General features: G+C 58.7%; 1 protein-coding gene across 1 annotated transcript in view; it reads right to left on the minus strand.

Annotated features, from left to right (window-relative positions):
* Window positions 1-844: 844 nt before the first annotated feature.
* CLEC16A (C-type lectin domain containing 16A) overlaps window positions 845-19,980 on the minus strand; it is a 212,941-nt gene continuing 193,805 nt past the window's right edge. Inside the window, exons 23-31 of the mRNA XM_021714311.1 lie at window positions 15,853-16,017; window positions 6,190-6,515; window positions 5,968-6,039; window positions 4,987-5,115; window positions 4,346-4,441; window positions 4,184-4,241; window positions 3,950-4,071; window positions 2,466-2,722; window positions 845-1,082 (exon numbers count right to left, since the gene is read on the minus strand). Of these exons, the coding sequence (XP_021569986.1) occupies window positions 845-1,082; window positions 2,466-2,722; window positions 3,950-4,071; window positions 4,184-4,241; window positions 4,346-4,441; window positions 4,987-5,115; window positions 5,968-6,039; window positions 6,190-6,515; window positions 15,853-16,017 (1,463 nt within the window). The remainder of the gene's footprint in view (window positions 1,083-2,465; window positions 2,723-3,949; window positions 4,072-4,183; window positions 4,242-4,345; window positions 4,442-4,986; window positions 5,116-5,967; window positions 6,040-6,189; window positions 6,516-15,852; window positions 16,018-19,980) is intronic.

Raw genomic sequence — 19,980 nt, forward strand, 5'->3', positions numbered from 1 at the left:
TTAGTTGCTAACAGGGCCCCTCCTTTTTATTTTGAGTCAGGGTCTCACTCTGTCACCCAGGCTGGAGTGCAGTGGCGTGCTCACAGCCACTGTAGCCTCAACCTCCTGGGCGCAGAAGAGCCTGCTGCCTCAGCCGCCAGAGTGGCTGGGACTACAGGTGTGTGCACCCCCACGCCCAGCTAATTTTTCGATTTATTTGCAGAGACGAGATCTTGCTCTGCTGCCCAGGCTGGTTCTGAACTCCTGGGCTCAGGCGATCCTGTCCCCTTGGCCTCCCAAAGTGCTGGGATTATAGGCATGAGCCACTGCACTCAGCCAGGCCTCTCCTTTTAACAGGGCGAAGCTAGGCCCAGAGCAGAGGACTTGGCTACCATGCAGCCATCTGGATTTGCTAGTGTTATGTTTGTTTCCATATCTTTAATTTCTGACAAGTGTAATGGGTTGAATGGTGGCCCCCCTAAAAAGATGCGCCCATGTCCCATACCCTGTACCCAGGAGTAAATAGGGTCTTTGCAGATGTGACGAAACTAAGGATCTTGAGATCAGATTACCCTCGTTCAGGGCAGGCCCTAAGTCCTAGAAGAGGAGGGCGTCGCAGAGGCGCAGGAGGGCCGTGTAAGACGGGGCAGAGACTGAGGCATCTGCAGGGAAGACGTCAGAGCTGCCAGAGCCACCAGTGCCATGAGAGCCCCAGAGGGCCCAGGAGGGCCCCGTGACCGCTCGACGGTGGACTTGTGTGAGCGGCCATTGTCTTCAGCCGCCATTTGTGACCATTTGCTCTGACAGTCCTAGGAGGTGTACACAGCAAGTGGGACTGCTTTCCTGTTTCCAGTGCAGCCATCCTTTAAAGGGCAGGTGGAGTCCAGGGCGCGAATGTGGAGGAGTCGAGCGTGTGGGTTTGAGCAGGCACGTGCTGTTCTCGGAAGAAGTCAGGCTGCGCCAGGCACGGGTGGCGTCGGGGTTGTGGCGGGGGACGGCCAGGGCGGACTGGGCTTCGGTCTTGAGGGGGGCGGCTGCTGCAGGGGCAGACGTGCTCGCACTGGCTGCCGGGGCACCCTTGTGTGAGTTCCCGGGAAGCCCCACTGTGCCGGATTGGTGATTCAGACGGACCTGCCTTTGGAGAGCCATGCTTCAGAGGCCAAGGGCTTTTTTCCCACCGCCTGAAGTGCCATGGAGCATCCGGACAGAGCGGGAAGGGGGTTTCCAGCAGGTGGCTGGCTGGGAACCGGTCTTCCCCTCCAGGGCCAGACACGAGGTCACTCCCAGGCAGGGCTGCCACCTGCCCAGGCCGGACTCTCCCTGGGACATGTGGGGCCCGCTGGGCACACCAGACCCCCCAGACCGGGCCTTGTGGGCCCCCAGTGGGACGCTGCCTGGGCTCCAGGGAAACATGGTCCGCAACTGTCCACGGCGCCCACTTCCAGCCGTGGAGTGGGGGCGCAGAGCCACGCTCCGGGAGAACTGGAGGCGTGGCTCTGGGCCTCTGAGCAAGCCACAGGCGCTCCTGGGTTTGAACCTGGGCTACAGTCAGGCACAGTGGCTCGTGCCTATAATCCCAGCGCTTTGGGAGGGCGAGCAAGAGGATTGCTTAAACCCAGGAGTTCGAGACCAGCCTGGGCAACATAGCGAGAACTTGTGCTGCAAAACTTAAAAAATAAAAAAACTAGCCGGGCATGGTGGTGCATGCCTGTAGTTCCTCAGGAAGGCCCGCCTGAGCCCAGGAGTCGGAGGCTGCAGTAGCCGTGATGGGGCCACTGTACTCCAGCCTGGGAATGAGACCCAGACTTAAAAAAAGAAAAAGAAAAAAGAACCTGGGGTGGTTGTGGGGGTGTAGGGAGCTGTCACTGAGCAGGTTTCGGGTCAAGACGCCCCTGGGTCCTTCCCCGGTCCAAGCTTGGCCTGTGCTCCTCCCACCAGCCTGGCCACCTTTGGAGGTGTCTACTGTTTGCTCTGAGGCAGGCAGTAAACCTGGGTGCCTGGGCACCTGGCTGAGGCCTGGCTCCAAACCCTGCCTCCCAGAGGATGGGCTCTTCTCCAGGAGCCGGGAGGGCAGGGGAGGAGAGCCACAGTCCCCTCAGGAGGTCCCACGGGCCAGCTCTGGGCATGGTTCTGGATTCAGGTGAGTGTTCTGGATGATTCTGCCCTCTTTCACATCTGCAGCCTGTGCCCTGCCTCCCTCCTGCCAGCAGCCCGGGGACCGGGGACCAGTGGTCAGGGCTTCCAGACCCACACAGGGCAGGACAGAGCACAGGCATCACTCGGGGTCCTCGGGAGGGCGGCTGGCCTCCCGGGCCTCAGTGTCCCCGTCTGTGGAGGGGAGGCTGTGCTGCACGAGAGCCCTCCCGCCCCTCCCTGCTGTCTCGCTGCCCCCAGGCCTGGCCCTGGGCTCAGAGACCGGGCCCGAGGGGCATGGCTGAGCCCAGCCGCGGCTGTCCCTGGCCTTGCCCGCTGAGGCCACCTCCCACCTTCTCCGGGGCATCCTTGCAGCAGGTTCCTTTTTGTACTGAGGTTGCTGAGATGCGTGGTTGCCACAGGCCCATGAGCCAGGCTGCTGTGCAGGTGAGGGGGCACAGGCGGGGACCTGGTCCAGCTTCCGACCAGTGGACACGACCTTCCATGACCGCCGCAGTGCAGAGTGGGGTCCGAGCCTGCCCACGGGACCCCAGAGCCTCTGCAGGCCTGGGCTCATGGTCAGACTTCCCAGGAACAGGCCGAGAAAAACCTGGCAGGTGGAGAAGGCGCCCTGCTGGCTGCCAGGATGTGCCCTGCCCTCTGGGCGTCCTACGGTGGGCATCGTCTTGGCCCTTAGCATGAGGGGCGCCCTGTGTATTCTCTCCACTCAGATTTGCTCTTGCCACTCAGAAGTTCCCAGTCGTGCCTGGGCGGGGTTTAAGATGGAGCCTCAGATGGTTGAGAAACTGTGGCCCCGTTTCCAGGGCCTCCGGGCTCACGCTGTTGCATATCAGTGCTTTGGGGTGGTGCCCGCCCGGCCCGTGACCCCATGAGTCCCGGTTGGGAGCCCTCCTGCTTCCCTTGCGGCAACACAGCCACTCCCCGTGCCCGCCCCGCTCCACGGAGGCAGAGCCAAGGCTTGGATGGGGCCACGAGCCGATGGGCAAGGATGCGGTCCGGGCCAGGCGCTGTGCCAGGAGTGATCCCGGGTTGGGGGGGGGAGGAGTTGGGGAGTACCCCCAGCAGCTGCCACAGGACGCGGGCCCATCTGCAAACCCTCTCCTCTGCCCACCCACCACCTCCTGCCGCAGCCCTAGCAGCAGCAAGCCACACTCTCGGTCACTTTTCTCTTTTATTGCCAAGTTTGAATTTACAGGGAAGCTCCGGTTTTCGTTCCAGCCTCACGCTCAGTACCCGCAAAGCGTGAGTCACACTGGCCAAGCCGGTACTTCCCTAGAACAGTCCTGCGGCTCAGAGCCTGAGCTTTCCCACGCCCTGCTCCCCTGGACACGTGTCTCCAGCTCGAGGGCACACAGGGAGCTCATCGTGTACCCACAGCTGGGTTAGAGTCCGCACTTATTGCGTCTGGACAAGAAGGATGCATGGGGCGCCCAACCTTTTTAAAGCAGTGTCCCTCGGAGGCCCAGGAGAAGCCCGTGTCCCGCAGGTGCCCCGCAGGTGGCTTGCCTGGGAGCCAGCTTGCACAGGTGCCAGGGCGCGGGAGGTGGCAGAGAGGGGTGTGCTTGGAGGCCTCTCCTGCTAAACCCTCGCCATGGCCTCGAGGCAGCCCTTCTTGCCTGGGGGTGTCTCACTGGCCTCATCTAACCTGTGGGGACAGGTGCCTCCCACACCACTGAGGAACGTGCTGTCTCCCGTCTCCACGGCAACCGCCGGGACTGAGGTCTGGGGGTTCCTGTGGCCAGCCCTGCCCCCTGGCTCGGCAAGCCCATGGCCCAGCGGCAGACGTGGGAGGGTGGCCTAGGGCCATACGTGCTACCTGCAGGGACTTGCAGGGGCGGCTCGATGGGTCTGCAGAGGAGATCAGGCCATGGCCCCGGTCTAGCTCTTGCTGCCCAATGCCAGGCTTGTGGGATGCTCCTGCAGACGCAGTGGTGCTCCCTGCCACCAAGAATCCTTGGACTGGGTGAGGGCCCCCCCAGATCCAGGAATGACTCTGCAAGCCTCCTCCCCACCTGGGCACCCCTGGTTAAAGGCAATTCTCACCCCATACCTGAGGCGTCCCGAGGCAAGCTGCTGGCCCCAGCTGCAGAAGGTGCCCGGGAATGGCCCTGCAAGCCCAGGAGGGGGACAGGCCATCCTTGGCCGGGCACGGGTGGGAGCCTGCCATCCTCCGGCTGGCCCTCCCAGGCGTGTTGTCCACCCCTGCCCTCACCCTCTCCTCCGGCCCTCCCGCCGGGCGTTGACGGAGCTGCTGGCTGTTCCTCTGGGTCATGCCACGGGAAGGGCAGTCACTCATCTTCTCTCGTTTCTACTGCCCCAGAGACAGTCATTTCAAAAGCAGAAGGGTGTGGCCTGGGCCAGCTGGCTCAGGATAAGCTTCCTCGGCCCTGAAGACCAAGTGGAACATGGCAGGGCACCGTTTCCTGGTGTGTGGTCCCTCCCCCCACTGGCTCCTGCACCTTCTGTCCTTCCCAGGGGGAGCTCTGTGGGTGGTCATGACAGTCATGGCTGGTCCTTCCTTGGGATTTCTGCCTGCGTGGCCCCCTTTCTGAGCTGAGTCTTTTTGCGGTTGAATCAAAGGTCCTAGCGCCTGAAGCCGTGAAACCTGGGTGGCCACACCAACCAGCAGGACCTGTCCCCCGGGCACCATTTCCTTCTCGTGGGAATACCATTTCCTCAGGAGTTTGAAGCCCCTCGGCAGTCCCTGCTGGGACGGCGCCTTGGGAGAGGCGACAAGGACTGTGTTCCTCCAACAGGTGGAGGGAGAGGTCTCGGGGTGTCTCCCGAGCCACGCTGTTGGCCAGGCTTTGGGGGACGCCAGCACCCTGGGCCGAGTGCTCCTGGTGGGCATACCTGAGGCAGGTCTGAGGGAGGGCTGCTGAAGGTCTCACCACCGAGCAGAGGTGAGGAGCTGCTGGACTGTCCAGCTGCCAAACAGGCCAGGTCAGGAGTCATGTCTTGGGGCTGACAGGCATATCCGTCCTGGCCCAGACACACCTGCTGAAACCGAGGAGGAAACTGTGGGGTTTGTACTTTAAAAGCAGCAGGAAAGGGACCGACTCAGAGCTCTCAGGACACCAGGCGGGGTGGAAGCTGGCTCTGGGCTGTCCCTTGGGGCACACACAGCAGAGGCAGGAGACGCTGAGGCGCTTCTTTGATGTCCATCATGGCCATCGGGCTCTGGAGTCTTCCTGGTCCCAAGTGGCTCTTTCTCAGACAGAGGCGGCAGCATTGAAGGTGCTGGGTTGTGGCGCAGAGGCGAGGGCTGCGACCCACGTGGGGAGCGACTGCATCCCCCCATTTCGTGGGAGAGCTCCTCCAGGTGCGTGCACCTGAGATACATGGATCTTCCTTGTTTTTGCTTAAAAATTCATCTAAACTTTCTGGGAAGGTCATTTATCATTCCACAGGCAGCAGAGTTAGTAACAAAGAACTAAGAGTCACTTAAAAAAACGAAGAGACCACACCGAGACTCGGACACAAAACACCGGAAGGTCAAGGGAAAGCGGAAAGGAAATCCTAACATCATCACTACAGTTCTAACAGGACACCCAACCTCAGGGCTGATGTTTTTGGACTGTTTTAAATAGAAGCTTTTAAAACAAATGCGTTTCATCTGCTGCCAAAGCTGAAATAAGTACCCTGGGAGATGTTTGCCTAAGTCCATGTTTCTACCAATTTCTACCCAAAGTGACCTGGTTCAGTTCTTCGATGCACGCCGGGAGGGGGCAGGGTGTCAGAGGAAGAGGACAGTGCAGTGGGCCCCGCCACCCAGTTTGGGGACAGGCGCCCACGCCCCTCCCTGCAACGGCCACTGCTGTTGCCTGAGCTCACCGGGGGGCCCCACCGGTCCAGCCTGCTCCCGGGAAGGCGCAAGGAAGATGGACCCAGACGCGTGGTCTCTTTCTGATTAAAGGGGTGCAAGGACAGGTGGCTGTGAGGGCCGCAGAGAGCTGGGGTGCCCCCACTGTCTGCCCGACAGCTGCGCTGGGGTCCCTGCTGGCGGCCGCGCGCACGAGGGGAGGCCACGCTGACTCAGGGCTCGGTGGGACCCACAGCCTCCGCACACCAGGCTTCTTCGCCTAGGGGCTCCGTGCACGTGGCGGCTGGCGTGGGGATGCCGGTGAGGCTGCGGAGGCTGTGGGGGTCGACGGGGGGGACGAGGGTCAGCGACTCGACGCTCAGCGTGTCAGCCGTGTCCTCACAGAGCAGCGAGAGGGTGGGCTGCTGGGCAGGGACCAGGCTGGGGGACAGGCTGGCCGTCTCTGTGGCTGCGCTCCTGGTCGTGCTCCTGCTGGGCTTGGCATCCGTGTCTGTGTCATGGACCATCGCCAGCTGGTCAGGAAGGCGAGGCTGAGGTTGCTCCGGAGTCATGGGGGCATCTGGTGGGGGGAGACAGAGCCGCTGAGACCCCAAGCCCCCTGCTCGCCATGCCCGTTCCCGTCCTGAAGCAGCCCCGGGGAAGCTGGAGGAGGCGGCTTCTGGGGTGGAGTCCAGCGTGGCTCCACTCCCCAGGGCTCACGCCGGCCTGCTGTAGGCCTGGGGAAGCGTCAGGGCCCAGGGTCACCCTGGCTTGTGACACGAGGGAAGAATCTGGGGCCTGAGCAGAAGTGACACGTGGCTTATGGCGGCACAGCCTCTGGGTACAGAAACCTGGCTCAGACAGGCCTTAAGTGTGGGTGGCTCTTGGTGACAAACTTGCCTAGGCAGTGGGTTCGACTGTGCTGATAACCTCAGGCCACTCCTAGAGTCTCCGTTTGGGGACAATGACCCAAGAGGGAACCCACTGCAATATTTCATAAAAAGGAGCTTCTGTAGAACTTTGCAGCCCTTGAAACCAAAACCTTAGACAGTGCCTGCCTCTTCCTCCTCCTCTGAGTCATGGGGGCCGTGATGGCCCGGGCCATGGCTGTCCTGCACCTCCCTACAGGGCCATGGAGAGAAACTACACTGGGGCTGGCAGCGAGGTTCCACCTGCTGTAGGTGTTTTTGGAGTGACAATGTCTTTCCTGACCGGACGCAATGCATTTTGGAGTGGCAATGTCTTCCCTTGGTGCTTTACAAATCCCACAGACAGATGATGGCCATTTGCTTTCCAGTGACCAGTTTGCCTGGAGAGAAACACCAGAAATGACTGGAGTTTATGGTGGAAAACACCTTCCAGGACTCCAGTGCTGGTCGTTTTAACACTGGTAAGAAGGGAAGGGCCAGCCCGCTTAGAAAGCAACGTTTTTTTCCTTCTTTCTTTTTTTTCCCCCTTTTTGTAGAGATGGGGCTCTCACTATATTGGCCAGGCTGGTCTCAAACTCTTGACCTCAAGTGATCTTCCCACCTCAGCCTTCCAAAGCACTGGGATTACAGGCATGAGCCACAGTGCTTGGCTTGGAAAGTGAATTCTGATTTGCACAGATCTGGGGTCCATGAGCCGTTGGCAAAAGGCGCTGCCTGCGCTGTGGTGAGCTGTGAGCTTGCGAGTACTCTGGGCCCTGGGAATGATGGTGGATATTTTTTGTTCAATGTGACTCCAGATAGGTGAGTTATTTCTTTTTCTTTTTTAAGCTAGGTCAAAATAAAACAGAACAGCAAACTGAACATAGAGCAAAATAATGGAAAAACAAAGTGCAAAATAAAAGCCAACAGCATATGAAAAGGGATGATGGGGAGGGGCATCCGCATGGAGAGAGCGAGGCCACACTGGTCCACCTCGGCGTTTCCTCCCACAAGACTCTGAGCAAATGAGCTCTAAAAAAGGCCCCAGGAAGGTCTCCCATAGGCCTTTTTGGAAAAAAACGAAAGACAGAGAGAGAGAGAGAGAATCCAGTGGAAACCCCTGCACGGGGCCTGCCCTCACTCTGGGAGGTGAGTGGGCGCCCATGAGAACTTAAGGAAAAGTGACGCGACATGTGATCGGAGCTCCAGATGCCGAGTGAACACCACACGTGAATTTGGCTTTCTCTGAACTTCAACTGATTTGCTCCGCTCCCTGAGGCTACCTCGCAGGCTCAGGTCCTGACCTGGCACGACCCACTCGTGGACCCACAAGCTGCAGCTTGAGCGTTCAGTGGTCTCCATACCACTTGGCACAGGTGTGAGCGCACCCAGAGCATCCACAGGAAACTCAGCAGTGTGTGGGACGCCTAGGGATACGAACCCCCAGGGCATGGTCCTGCCATCTGGAGACAGGGCAGCAGATACTTCCTTCACGTTTCTCTGCATTTCCCTGCTCAAGTCTGTATTTGCATGTGGACATTCAAAAAAGCTAGCAAGCTGCTTTCCTGTTTCCTAATGGGGCTTTTGGTGAGGAAATAATCACGGATGTGGAGAAGCCATAGTCAAATATATTAAAAAGAGCAAACTGACAGTCAGCAGCACACGTGCAGGATGGCTGCATCATTAGGAAGAGACCAACACTTTTACTAAAAGGGTGGGCTTTTCTCTTAAAAACAGCCTTTTTTTTCAATAGGAAAACAGTAGCCTCCTCTTACCCATTACCTACAACACAGTTTTGCTATTGTTCAACTCTGCTGGGTTGTCACGGTGGACAGAAGACCCCAAGAGGATGCGTTCTCTGGTCAAGCACAAACTGCAAATGTCCCTGGGAGCCCTCAGCCTCCCTAGCCTGCTGGGGCTCCTGTGCTCTCTGGGCTGGGAAGGCAGGGCTGGGTGATGTGGGGAAGAAACGGCAGAACCACACAGCAGCAGGCAGAGCAGAGACAGGAAGGGAAGGAGGGAGGGGAGCGCTCAGAGATAGGAAGGGAAGGAGCTAGGGGAGAGAGCTCGGAGGTGGGAGAGGGGAGAGTGCAGAGATTGGAAGGGAAGGAGGGAGGGGGAGCGCTCAGAGACAGCTTCTAACACAAAAGAAGGCAACAGGCTCCCACTGAGAAGGGGGACTCAGGGGGGCAAGAGTCCACAGAGGCCAGCCTTGGGGTGGGAGGCAGTGGAAGCCCAATGTGCCAGGTGCGGCCCACAGACCTGCCAGCAGCCACGTGAGCGTGCCATGTGAAAGGAGCCAGGACCACATCCTCCCGTGGCCTGTGATGAAGATGGCTCTTGGGCTCTGTCTGGAACATGACTGAGTTTACCACGTAGCTTTGAGCAAGGCCAGGGGACACAGACAGGAAGCTAGGTGACTCCTGGGCCGCTTTTTACAGCTCGCCAGCCAATTGCCGCCCAACCCCATGGCCTCAACTGGGGGAGGCCACATTTCCAGCTGCACAAGTCTGGCTTGCAAGAACCGACTTGAGCCTGGAGGGCGGGGGAATCTGGTCTTCAGCGGAAGTGAGGCTGGAAAGGGAGTGGGAAAAGCCGCCGTTGGGGGAAACAGGAAATGCCAGCACGGGGCATGATGCTCTGCCCTAGGGCCGGCTTGGCCCTCCTGGTTGCCAGGCCCTGCCAACCGTGGGAACGTGGCGTGGCGGGTGGTCGCAGCCCGTGCGGCCGAGGGGAAACCTGCCTGCAGTGGCCGTGTGAGGTGCGGTGGCAGCCGCCGTTCGGAGACTAAACCCAGTGGCCCCCGTGGCTGTCGGCCTCCGACAGGCTGAACACGCGCCGGCGTCCTTTCCTGCCACTCCTGACTGAGGGAAACACAGCGACAGATCATAGAAAGCCTGGAACAACGGGGCAGCAAAGGCGACGTGGGGGACACAGAGCGGCAGCGGACGCTGAGCACGGACGAGAGGTGAGGTGCACCTGCCCCCGGGACCAAGCAGGATCAGGGTGTCTGAGATCCAAGCCATCCACAGGTGCCACTTAGTCAGGCTAAGGACAGAGAAGGTTCGGTCCTGCTGGAAAGACACGGAGTCATGAGCGGCCTCTGGTCTCGGTCAGAAACCTCAGGGGACAGAGGGATAAAGTCGCATGTTGGCGTCAGAGGTCGACAGGGACCCCCGGTGGTGACGCTGCAGGATGTGTTGCATGCCAGGCCAGCGGCACAGCCCCTGGGTTCTCCACGAGCCCTGCCCTTGGCTCTGAGGCTGCCTCTGCAGGCAGTGGCCTGGCGAACACTCAGACTGAGCCACAGAGGGAGGTGCTGAGACCGGGCGCCATGTGGCTGGGGTGGATCTGATGGGCTGAAACAGAAACGTTAGGGGCATCTCGCTGCGGAGGAAGGAACCGCAGGCTCAGAGACAAACTTGGGCCTCAGCAAAGTTGGAAGGTGATGCCACGGAGCACAGCACTGTGATGGCATTTGTAAATGCCACTGGAGGGCACGCTGAAGCACGGCTACGTGGAGTTGTCATAAAAAGTGACAAAATGTCCCCTCCATGGAGAAAGCTGGGGAGAAAAGAGGACACCTCTCCTCGGGCTCCTGTCCTCACAAGTTCCACGGGACTGTGGTGGCTGAGTGCAGTGACAAGAGGGAGGGTCTTGGGGGCCCATTCACACACGGGCACGGGAGCAGGTGGGGATGGGAGGGAGGGTGGAGGCCCCGCACGAGACCACCGGCGGCCAGGCCCTCCTTTCTTTCTGTAAAGCCAGGGACAGCCACCGGCGCCACGGCTCTGAAGCCGCATGGCCCTCAGGCAGCCGCCGGAGAGGGCAGGCTGATGTCTTCACAACTCACTCAGGACATGTGTGGAAGCCTACCAATCCAGAGGGCAGAGGCCCAGGTGTGTTTGAGGAACACGGTGGTGTAGGTCACAGAGCACTTATCAGAACTCCACTCAGGGCATTTGGGTGTGTGTGTGTGTGTGTGTGTGTGTGTGTGTGTGTGTGTGTGTGTGTGTGTGTGGTGTGACTGTGTGAGCCATGTGCATCTCATGGAAGTGTGACTGAGTTGTGTCTTGTGTGTGTGTGACTGAGTGTAGTTAGTGTGTGACTACATGTGTACACTTGCATGCGTGACGGTGTGAGCACACGACTGTGTGGGTGTGAGCGTGTGCCTCTGCATGTGTGTTTGTCCTTGTGGGTACAGAGGAGGACCCTGAAGACATTTCTGAAGTATTCCTGCTGGTCCCACATTGGGTTCCAACACTGGGTCTATTTTTCCTTTCCTGCCATATGTTCTTGGCAATTTCAGTTTCTTAAAACCATAAACTGTTGGAGGGGAGAAGATGCCAGCTCCAACCCTTACTAGGACAGGTTGAGGCCTACTGGCTAGCCATGCTGACCGTGTGGGCGGCAGGACTCCTGACCCTGGACACTTCCACAGGGCAGCGTGTTTGCTGTCTTCCACAGAGGCCCGGAGAGTCTCACAGTCCCTCTCTTGAGGACACAGGCAACAGACGCACTGTAGCATTGAGTGCAGGAACTTGCTGTGATGTCTCCTGGCACAGCTCCACTCGGTGAGCAGTGGACAGTGCGGAGAAAGCCCCTTGGTCCAGCGTTTCTGGCTGCTTCCCCTGGTCATCAGGGAGTTCAGTCTGGGCCTTGTGTGAGAGCCACTCAAGGGCACCCACAGCTCTGCCCTGGCATGCGAAGGAGACCCAGAAGCAGGCACTGCTGGCACAGAGAGGCCTCCGGAGGCCAGCATACCAGCAACCTCTCAGCATGTGTGACCCCCCAGGGTGTGTGACCCTTCCTCTCTGGCTGAGTCCTCACCTGGGCTGAGCCTGCAGGTACTGGCCAGATGCTAGTCCCTCGGCCTGAAGCCACCACCGGGTATGGGGACTCTTTCCCAAAGGCAGCCCCACCCCCATTATTCCAAAAGGCAGAATGACAGGGAGATCCCAGGGGAAGGGAGAAAGAAATCTACTTGTCTCCAGCAAGACCGTGGGTCTGGGCCTTGGTGGCCTTGTCTGAGAGCTGGAGCCTCCCTCCTCACAGACCCTGGCCTGGCAATCCTCGGCCTCCACACTGTCTCCATGACACCTCCATCGGGCCCCCTGCATGTTTCCCTCACGTGGTTTGCAACTGTGCATGCGCCTTGGCTGCCCCCACTCTCCAGTGAGAGCCACACTCTGCCACCCTGTGCCCCTCATGCCGTGCATACGAGGGCCTTAACACAAACCTGTTTAGAAAAATTAATACAGTGGGAATGGGGGGGGTGGGGCTCCCAAGCCTGAAGTAGGTAAAATCCAGGGAGTCGAGCCACTAAGAGCACCAAGAGGCCAGGTGCGGGCCGGGCTGGTGGAGGGACCTCATGGGTGAGGTCTCACTCCCACACAACCGCGAGGACAGCCTGAGTCGCTAAATCCCAGGAGCCAGACTGAGGGTCCACGGGACATGGAGAACATCTGTGTTTGGGATAAATGCAGCCTCTTTCAAACCCAGGCAGGAAGCCTAAGGTCTCTGAGCTGGAGAGGGTGGGAAAGGCCAACCCAGCCGAGCGTCCGTTGGTTTCACTCCCTTGCGTGGGGATGAACCCACTCGGGCTGGCAGCGGAGACGTGGCTGTGTGGGGTCCTCTTGGCTGCTGATCTGGGGGCGCACCAGGCCTTCCCCTGTAGGGCCTTCTGCTGGCTGGCCACACAAGGCACCAGGCCTTTGTGAGCAGGGCTGTGGCTTTTCGTTTGGGCTCCAGAGCAGCCAAGTGTGTCAGGGGAGAGGCACACTCCAAGGGCTGCCTTCAACCAGGACCGAAACTGAGGCCCACGTCTCTAACACCCCTGGGGGTTCCTGAGACAACCTTGGGGGCTGCTGCGGATATTCTGCTGGCCACTTCAGGGGGTGGCGCCGGGGCTTGCGGCCGAAAGGTTAGGGCTCAGCTTGGCTCCATGGCTTGCGGACCACATCACCTTGGACAAGTCGCCTGGCCTTTGGAGCCCCGTGTTCTCAGCTGAAGTGGAGAGTGGCAGGGTCACCAAGGGGGCATCTGCCAAGTGTTTCAGGCATGGTGCCTGGTACACAGTGGGCTCAATTTCAGGAGCAATGTCTATTGAGACGCCACACAGTGAGTGTGGCACCTGCAGCAGGAGCCCATGCTGACAGCTGGGTGCACAGGCCAGATAACGGCCGAAACAGCGTGAAGTCACCCAGCTTTTTAACAATAGCCTTGCACACCTCAGGTTCTCGACACTCTAGAGCAGAGCCCATGGAAAACTGAGCCTATCTTGTCCCCTGGGTATGGGGCACTCCTGCAATTTACCAACCAACATCTGACCATGCAAAGCATGGCATCAATGGCAAAGAAGCCACCAGAGCTTCCAGTGTCAGAGGCCCTGGCCTGCTCCCTACAGGGGAGCTACCTGAGTGATGGGAATCTCCATAAACTCAGGACAGACATGCTTCTGACTTAGCACTATGCCCTCGAGAACCACTATGAGGACAAGGGTCCCTGAGGCAGGGCTGTAGCTGTCTTGCTGTCCTTGCAGAGGGTAATGGGAGGTCAGGGTGGACAGGTCGGGGGAGGGCCCTGGCCCATTCCACTGCCTGGTTGGCCCTCCAAAGGTGCTGTCTCTGGCAGATTGTGGCCAGGTCCCTGGCGGGTGGGACACCTAGAGCCCACAGAGGGGCACCTTCCCTGATGAGTAGCTGAACACTGGACCAGACTCCCACATGCTGAGCTGATGTCAAACCAGGAGACTGGCAGGTGGGCTCCCATCCCCACAATGGCAGCCTCCCTCCTCTAGGCCCTGGCTGCCTTCCAGCATGCCTGGGAGGACACCAGGCATATTTTGGAGCCATCTGGTTGCACCCATTTCTATGGGATCACAGAAAGCCTGTACACCTTGCTCGGGATGGATGGGGTGGTGGAAGATGGCCTGGAAGCCTGGTACTGAGACAGAAGCTCCTGGCTCTGTGGTGCCCTCTTTCCAGGGACGGATCACTGTCCCAGAGCACCCACGCGAGTCAAGCACATGCTGCTTGCCAGCTGGCCCTGCAGGAGGTGAGTTATTTCGGTGTAGGCAGTGCGGACAGGCAGGTTGCGTCTCAGGCTTTTACTGTCATGCAGATAAAAAATGGAGACCTGCACGCTTGCCTCCGCAGGCCTGCTGGGACGCACCGAATAGTAGAAGACACTGCGAGGTCCTGCCCATCACTTATTGACTAGAACTGCCTGGCCACCTGACAGCAGGCTAATAGCCCCTGGGCTTCCGCAATGAGAAGACACATGGCTGGCACCATGCAGGGAATGGCGGGGGTAGGGCTGGAGGGGCGAAGGGAGGCCAAGAGGAAAGAAATCAGCAAGCACCACAGACACAAGACCTGGGGAGGGTGAGGAGTCAAGGCCCAGGCAGACATTCAGGTGCGTATCTGGACGGAGGCCCACTTTTCGTGGTGTGGGTCTTTGCCAATTTCAGGGTTAGGCTAATCTGTTCACTCAATGGTTGGCTGGACCTCCTTAGGATGGAAACAAGGTGCCCACAGCCACGGTGGCTGTCCCAGATGCAATATAAACATGTGCAGGTACACCCACAGACACAGAAATGTGCACACATAGGCAGGACAAGGGGGCACACACAAGCACATGGACACACAGCTTTGCATGCCAGCCCCAAGCAGGTGAGACACCAGGGATGCAGAGGGCTGTCCCTGGCTCTGGAGGAGGCTCTGCCTGAGTTTCCTAGCTGTGAGCTTGGGGACGCGGCAGCAGCCACTTGAATGTGCAGCCAACCTTAAATGGGGCTCAGAAACAGTTCAGAAGGGGCAGTGGCCCCCGAGTCAGGGCAGGGAGAGGAGTGGGTACCGAGTGGGAAAGGGCCAGGTGAGGAGGCTTGGGTGCCTTCCTGCCTGGGCCTCATGATGGCCACCAGAGGGGGGGGGGGATGCTTCATGGGGGAAACACAGGCAGGCTGGGTGCCCTGAGCTGCAGGCATTGGCCCAGGCAGGGTTTGCCCTTGGCTGAGAATGACAGCACTGGCAGTGCCTGAGAGGTACAATGCCCACAGGGATCCTGGCTTCTGGCACTGAGGGAATGGTGCCAAGGGTCCTCAGACTCCCCCTGCAGTGCCCCAAGCCCTGTCATGGCTCTTGTCATGATCCATCAATTCACAACTTAACTAGAGTTGGGGCAGGAGCCCCTGACATACCAAGGGCAAAGCTCCAGCTGGGACCCTGCAGGGGCAGTGAAGGACACTAGGGGTCCCCATCTGGAGGTGCAGGCCAGAGTTGCCAGGACCCCGCAGACCATGGGGGCGTGAAGCCTCCCACTGGTTCAAGGCATGGAGGCCCATCCCGCCTGGCCCTGTCCTCTGGCTGCATTTTGGAGAATGTCATTCGAGAAGCCAGCATGGCGTCTGGACTCCCTGGATCTCGCATGGACAAGTGGGTTCCCCAGCAGCCGAGAGTGAGGGGTGGGGCGGACATCCCCGTCCAGGCTGACCCCAGGGCTTCCGTTTGCCCACAGGTTCCCTCTGTGCCATGTCTGAAGTGGCGTAAGTTAAAGGATGGCAAGAAGCAATTCCGTCACATCCAGCTAGACTCTCAAAGGCGGCCATGTGCACGTTAGGCGGACAGCAGGACTGCACCGAACATTCAGAGAGAAAACTGTATGTTATGGAGGAAAAAGTAATTAGCAGGGAACATTTCTTTTCCTGGGGTGCAGCTGCCTCGGGAGACGCATCGCCGTGATACCTAAGACTCTGGAGGTGATGAGGGTGGGTGGGGCTGGGTTTGGGCGTGGCCTGCCTGCTGCCCATCAGCTCTGCAGTCGGAGACGACCTCATGGGACCCTCCTGAAAAGGAGTGACCCTGCCAAAGTAGCGTCACATTAGAGGCGTGGAACACACAGTGTCCCCAAGCGCTGTGATGAGGAGGAGGGGTGTCAGTGGCTGTGGCGGCGGTGAGGGATCATGGAGTTCTCAAGCGTCCCCCCCACACCGAGTCACACGGCCAGTACCTGCTGGGCTCTGCGATGTGGAGGGGGTGGAGGCCGAGCTGGCACCCCCCGAGTCGCAGTGGCTGGGGCTCCCGCTGCCGCTGGGGCTCCCGCTGGCGGACGGTGGTGACTGCGAGGACAGGGACGGGGAGCTGTGCTGGTTGATGCACTGGGCCACGGCGAAGCCTGCAAGACAAGTGGCAGGTGACCAAGCAGAGGAACAGGTGGCCTGGAGCCTCGATCAGTATCAGGGCTCCTCTTCACCCAGGCCCCGCCCCTGGGCAGTCTTGCTTTGTTCCCTGGATCGAGCTGACCTCTGTCATGGGTCTGGCACAGACACACCTGAAGCTGTTTTGAGGAAAAGGGCATGGCCAGCCACAGAGCCTTGGGCAGGCCCACAAGCCGAAGACCTGACACTGGCCCTGCCATGTACTGGCTGTGCCCTTGAAGGGGACACGCAGTCCCGGGATTCCGTGGCTCCTGGCAAGTTCACACAGGGGTGCTGGGCATCCTCACGGCAGAGTCTCAGGTCTCTGCTGAGGCGCCCACGCTTTGTCTGAGGAGGGGCACTGCCCAAGCTCTGAAGTCCCACCCAGGCAGGAGTGGTGGCACCTCAGGACTCCTCCTGTTGGCGACTTTGCTCTGCCCTTAGTGTTCTAGGGAGATCAGGTGCAGGTGCTCTGGTGGAGAGAAACTTGGAGGTGGGAATGGCATGCACGTTTCTGTGGTCTGCAGCTGATCCGTGCGGGTTGGGGAGGATAAGCCCCGAGTTTTGGAGACACTCAGACTTGGGTGCGGTCCTGTGTCCCACACAGAAGCACCAGACACGAACAGCTGTCGTGTCTGAGTCTGCTTCCCAGCTCCGACTGGGGGTATCATCACCTGCCCTCAATACTCCACCATTGCAAAAATCAAATGAGAGACACTTCATCAAGTGCAGCACGGGGTATGGCACGTGTGAGAGCTCAGCAAATGTGTTCTTTTCCAAAGTTTTATTTATTTAGAGATGGGGGATTGCTATGTTGACTGGGCTGGAATGTGGTGATGCAGTCATAGCTCACTGCAGCCTCGAACTCCTGGGCTCAAGGGATCCTCCCACCTCAGCCTCCTGAGTAGCTGGGGCAGCATCACGCCCAGCTTATTTATTCATCTATTTTAAAAATAGAGCTGAGGCCAGGCTTGGTGGCTCAGCCTGCCATTCCAGCACTTTGGGAGGGCGAGGCAAATGGATTGCCTGAGCCTGCGGGTTTGAGATCAGCCCAGGCAACTTGGCGACACCTCGTCTCTACAATAAATAAAAAATGAGCCAGGCATGGTAGCGCACATCTTTAGTTCCAGTTACTTGGAAGGCTGAGGCGGAAGGATCGCCAGAGCCCAGCAGGTTGATGCTGGGGTGGCCGTGAGCGTGCCACTGACCTCCCCAGTCTGGGCGGCGGAGTGAGACTCTGACTCAAAAAAAAAATAGAGCTGAGGTCTCACTATGTTGCCCATGCTGGCCTTGAACTCCTAGGCTCAAGCAATCACACTGCCTTGGTCTCCCAAAGTGCTGGGGTCACAGGTGTGAGGAACTACTGGCCACTTCACCCGGCCAGCACACATGTTCTGGCCTCCTTCCCTTCATCTACAGATGGGACCTGCTGCCATTTCCCCCTAGGGCTTAGTGGGACCCCATTCTTGGCCATCGAGGAGGGCTCTGTGCACTCATGACCCTATTGATGCCCATAGTTGGGTTTTGGGGTGAGGTCACTGGCGTCAGTTGCAGGAGCAGTGTGTGTCTCTGGCTGTGGGGGGCCGTCTTGGGCCCAAGCTCCCCTTTATTAGAGAACGTTTCCTGCCCTCACCTACTGCAGAGTCTGCCTGCAGGGAGAACAGCACAACTCACATGCCCAAGGTTCCCAGGAGGCGGCATGAGGGGAGGGGCATGCTGATGAACTACAGCTAACATCCAGCTAACACCTGGCAAATCCAAGCGCTGGTCAGGAAGATTCCTTGGGGACAATTAGCCACAGCCCCACAGATCCAGTTTTATTGCTGCTCACTTCTTAATCACTTAAAGTGGTAAACCCCCAAGTTTACAAGCTGTTTATTTGCCTTGAAAATGAATTACTCCCCAACAAATCCAAAGGTTGAGACGGCTTTTCCTGAGCTGCCTGTTTATCAGGGCCACGAACGGGGCCTACGAGGCAGGATGGAGGCTTGTATGCTCCGGACCACAGCCCAGCCCCAAGGACGAACCACATGGCTGTCGCCAAGGCAGCCACACAGCCCTTCTCCGAAGACACGCATTTCCTCCCTTCAGAACTCTGTCCACTCCACTACCCCACACCTGGCTTATGATTGAAAGCCGCTGCTGTGGGGCAGAGGAGACGCTGATACTGCATTTAGGACCTGAAAGTTCTGCCATTTGAGGAAAGGGGTGGGGTCAAGCCACAGAGTGGCAGTAACAGCGGCAAGCACTGAGTGTTGAATGGAAAAGAAAAACCGTCACCTGCGATCCCACTGTTTGCAGGGCTTAGGTGAGCACAGGCAGCTGAACCCTCACCTGCTGCCACTAAAATCCCACCTTCCTCCTTCCCACACTCTCCCCTCTCAGTGGCACTGGGACCCAGAAAGGCACAGTGATTTTTTTTTTTGCTGGGTGCCCAGGTGCCCTTGCAATTTCCAGGGGCTTTTCCCCAAATGGAGGTGGCAACTGCTTTGTGATATCAGAGGGCCAGAAGGGCACTGGAGAGAATGAGGCAGAGCGTGGTCCTGCGCCCCGTCCCCTGGTGCCCACTTACCCCAGCACAGACATGCCAGAGGCTTTCGGTGCAGGAGTCAGATGCGCCTGGGGTGCCAAGCACTCACAAACACACAGACGAGCCAGGGAAGCAGCTTGGGCTCCTTTCACAGTCAACACTCGGCTCTCCTGGGATGCAAGGACAGCCTGGGACACGTGGAGCAAAGGCCTGGGAACCTGCGTACCTCTGGCCGGCTCTGGATCTAGGAGCTGACGCCGCAGAAGCCACGGCGGGGGGCTCCACATGTGGAACTCCCAAGTCACTGAGAGCGCTGGTGTGCAGGGCAGGGAGCAGGCGAGCACTGGCCGTCCCAGAGCCAGGAGGGGCCACTCAGACGCTAACACACCAGGGTGGTTAGATCCCCGTGCTGACCAAGATGCTGGTGGGTTGAACATCACGATGTCGCAAGTGGAAGGAGGCTATAAAAGGCATTTCCCGTGTGCCCCCATGTTGTGAACAACTCAAGCTCTCCCGTCCACCTGTTCAAAGCGCAGAAACAGACTAGAGGGACTGAAGCTGTCGCAGTAAGAGAACCAGGTCTTCTTACTTGTGGTGAGTTTTATTCTTATTTTTTTGTGTTTGTCTTAATTTTCCAAGACTCCTATGAATGTTACTTCATTTTAATTTTTTTTTTACAGACAAAGTCTTGGTCTTACTCTGTTGCCCAGGCTGGAGTGCGGGGGTATGATCATAGCTCACTGCGGCTTCAAACTCCTGGGCTCAAGGGATCCTCCCACCTCAGCCTTCCCAGTTGTTGGGACTATAGGCGTATGCCACAGCGCCTGGCTTTTTAAAATTTTTTTGAGAGATGAGGTCTAGCTATGTTGCCCAGGTTGGTCTTGAACTCCTGGCCTCAAGGGATCCTCCTGCTTCAGCCTCCCAAAGTGCTGGGATTACAGGCGTGAGCCACTGTGCCTGTCCAAATGTTATTTTAAACTAGAAGAAAAGGAAGGATGGAGGAAGGAACAGCAGCTGCCTGGGAGCTGGACAGGCCCAAGCTCCTGGTCCCTAACAGGTCCTGGAATCTGCTCTGTCCTCCAAGGCTCTCTCCCGGAAATCACCCAGAACCTCCCTCAGCGCTTTCCAGGGTTGGGCCCAGGCGAGCTGCACCAGAGCCAGGGGCACCTAAGTCAACGACCAGATATACCCACACTTTCCAGGACCCCAGGGTTTTGCGGGGGCAGCTCAGGGTCTTGCTGCCCTCTGGCCCTGTCCTACCAGTTAATTTGGGAAGATGAACTAATGAACAACTCTCTGGCATTTATCAAGCACAAAAACACCACAAAAAGGCCAATCTCGTGTGTTAGGCTGCCTGACAGAGGCAGCAGTGAGCTTGGTGTCAGACCCCAGGGCGCACCCCCCCCCCCCC

Source organism: Carlito syrichta, unplaced genomic scaffold (genome assembly GCF_000164805.1).
Source record: "Carlito syrichta isolate Samal-C Ts95f unplaced genomic scaffold, Tarsius_syrichta-2.0.1 Scaffold305619, whole genome shotgun sequence".
Taxonomy (NCBI): Eukaryota; Metazoa; Chordata; class Mammalia; order Primates; family Tarsiidae; genus Carlito; species Carlito syrichta.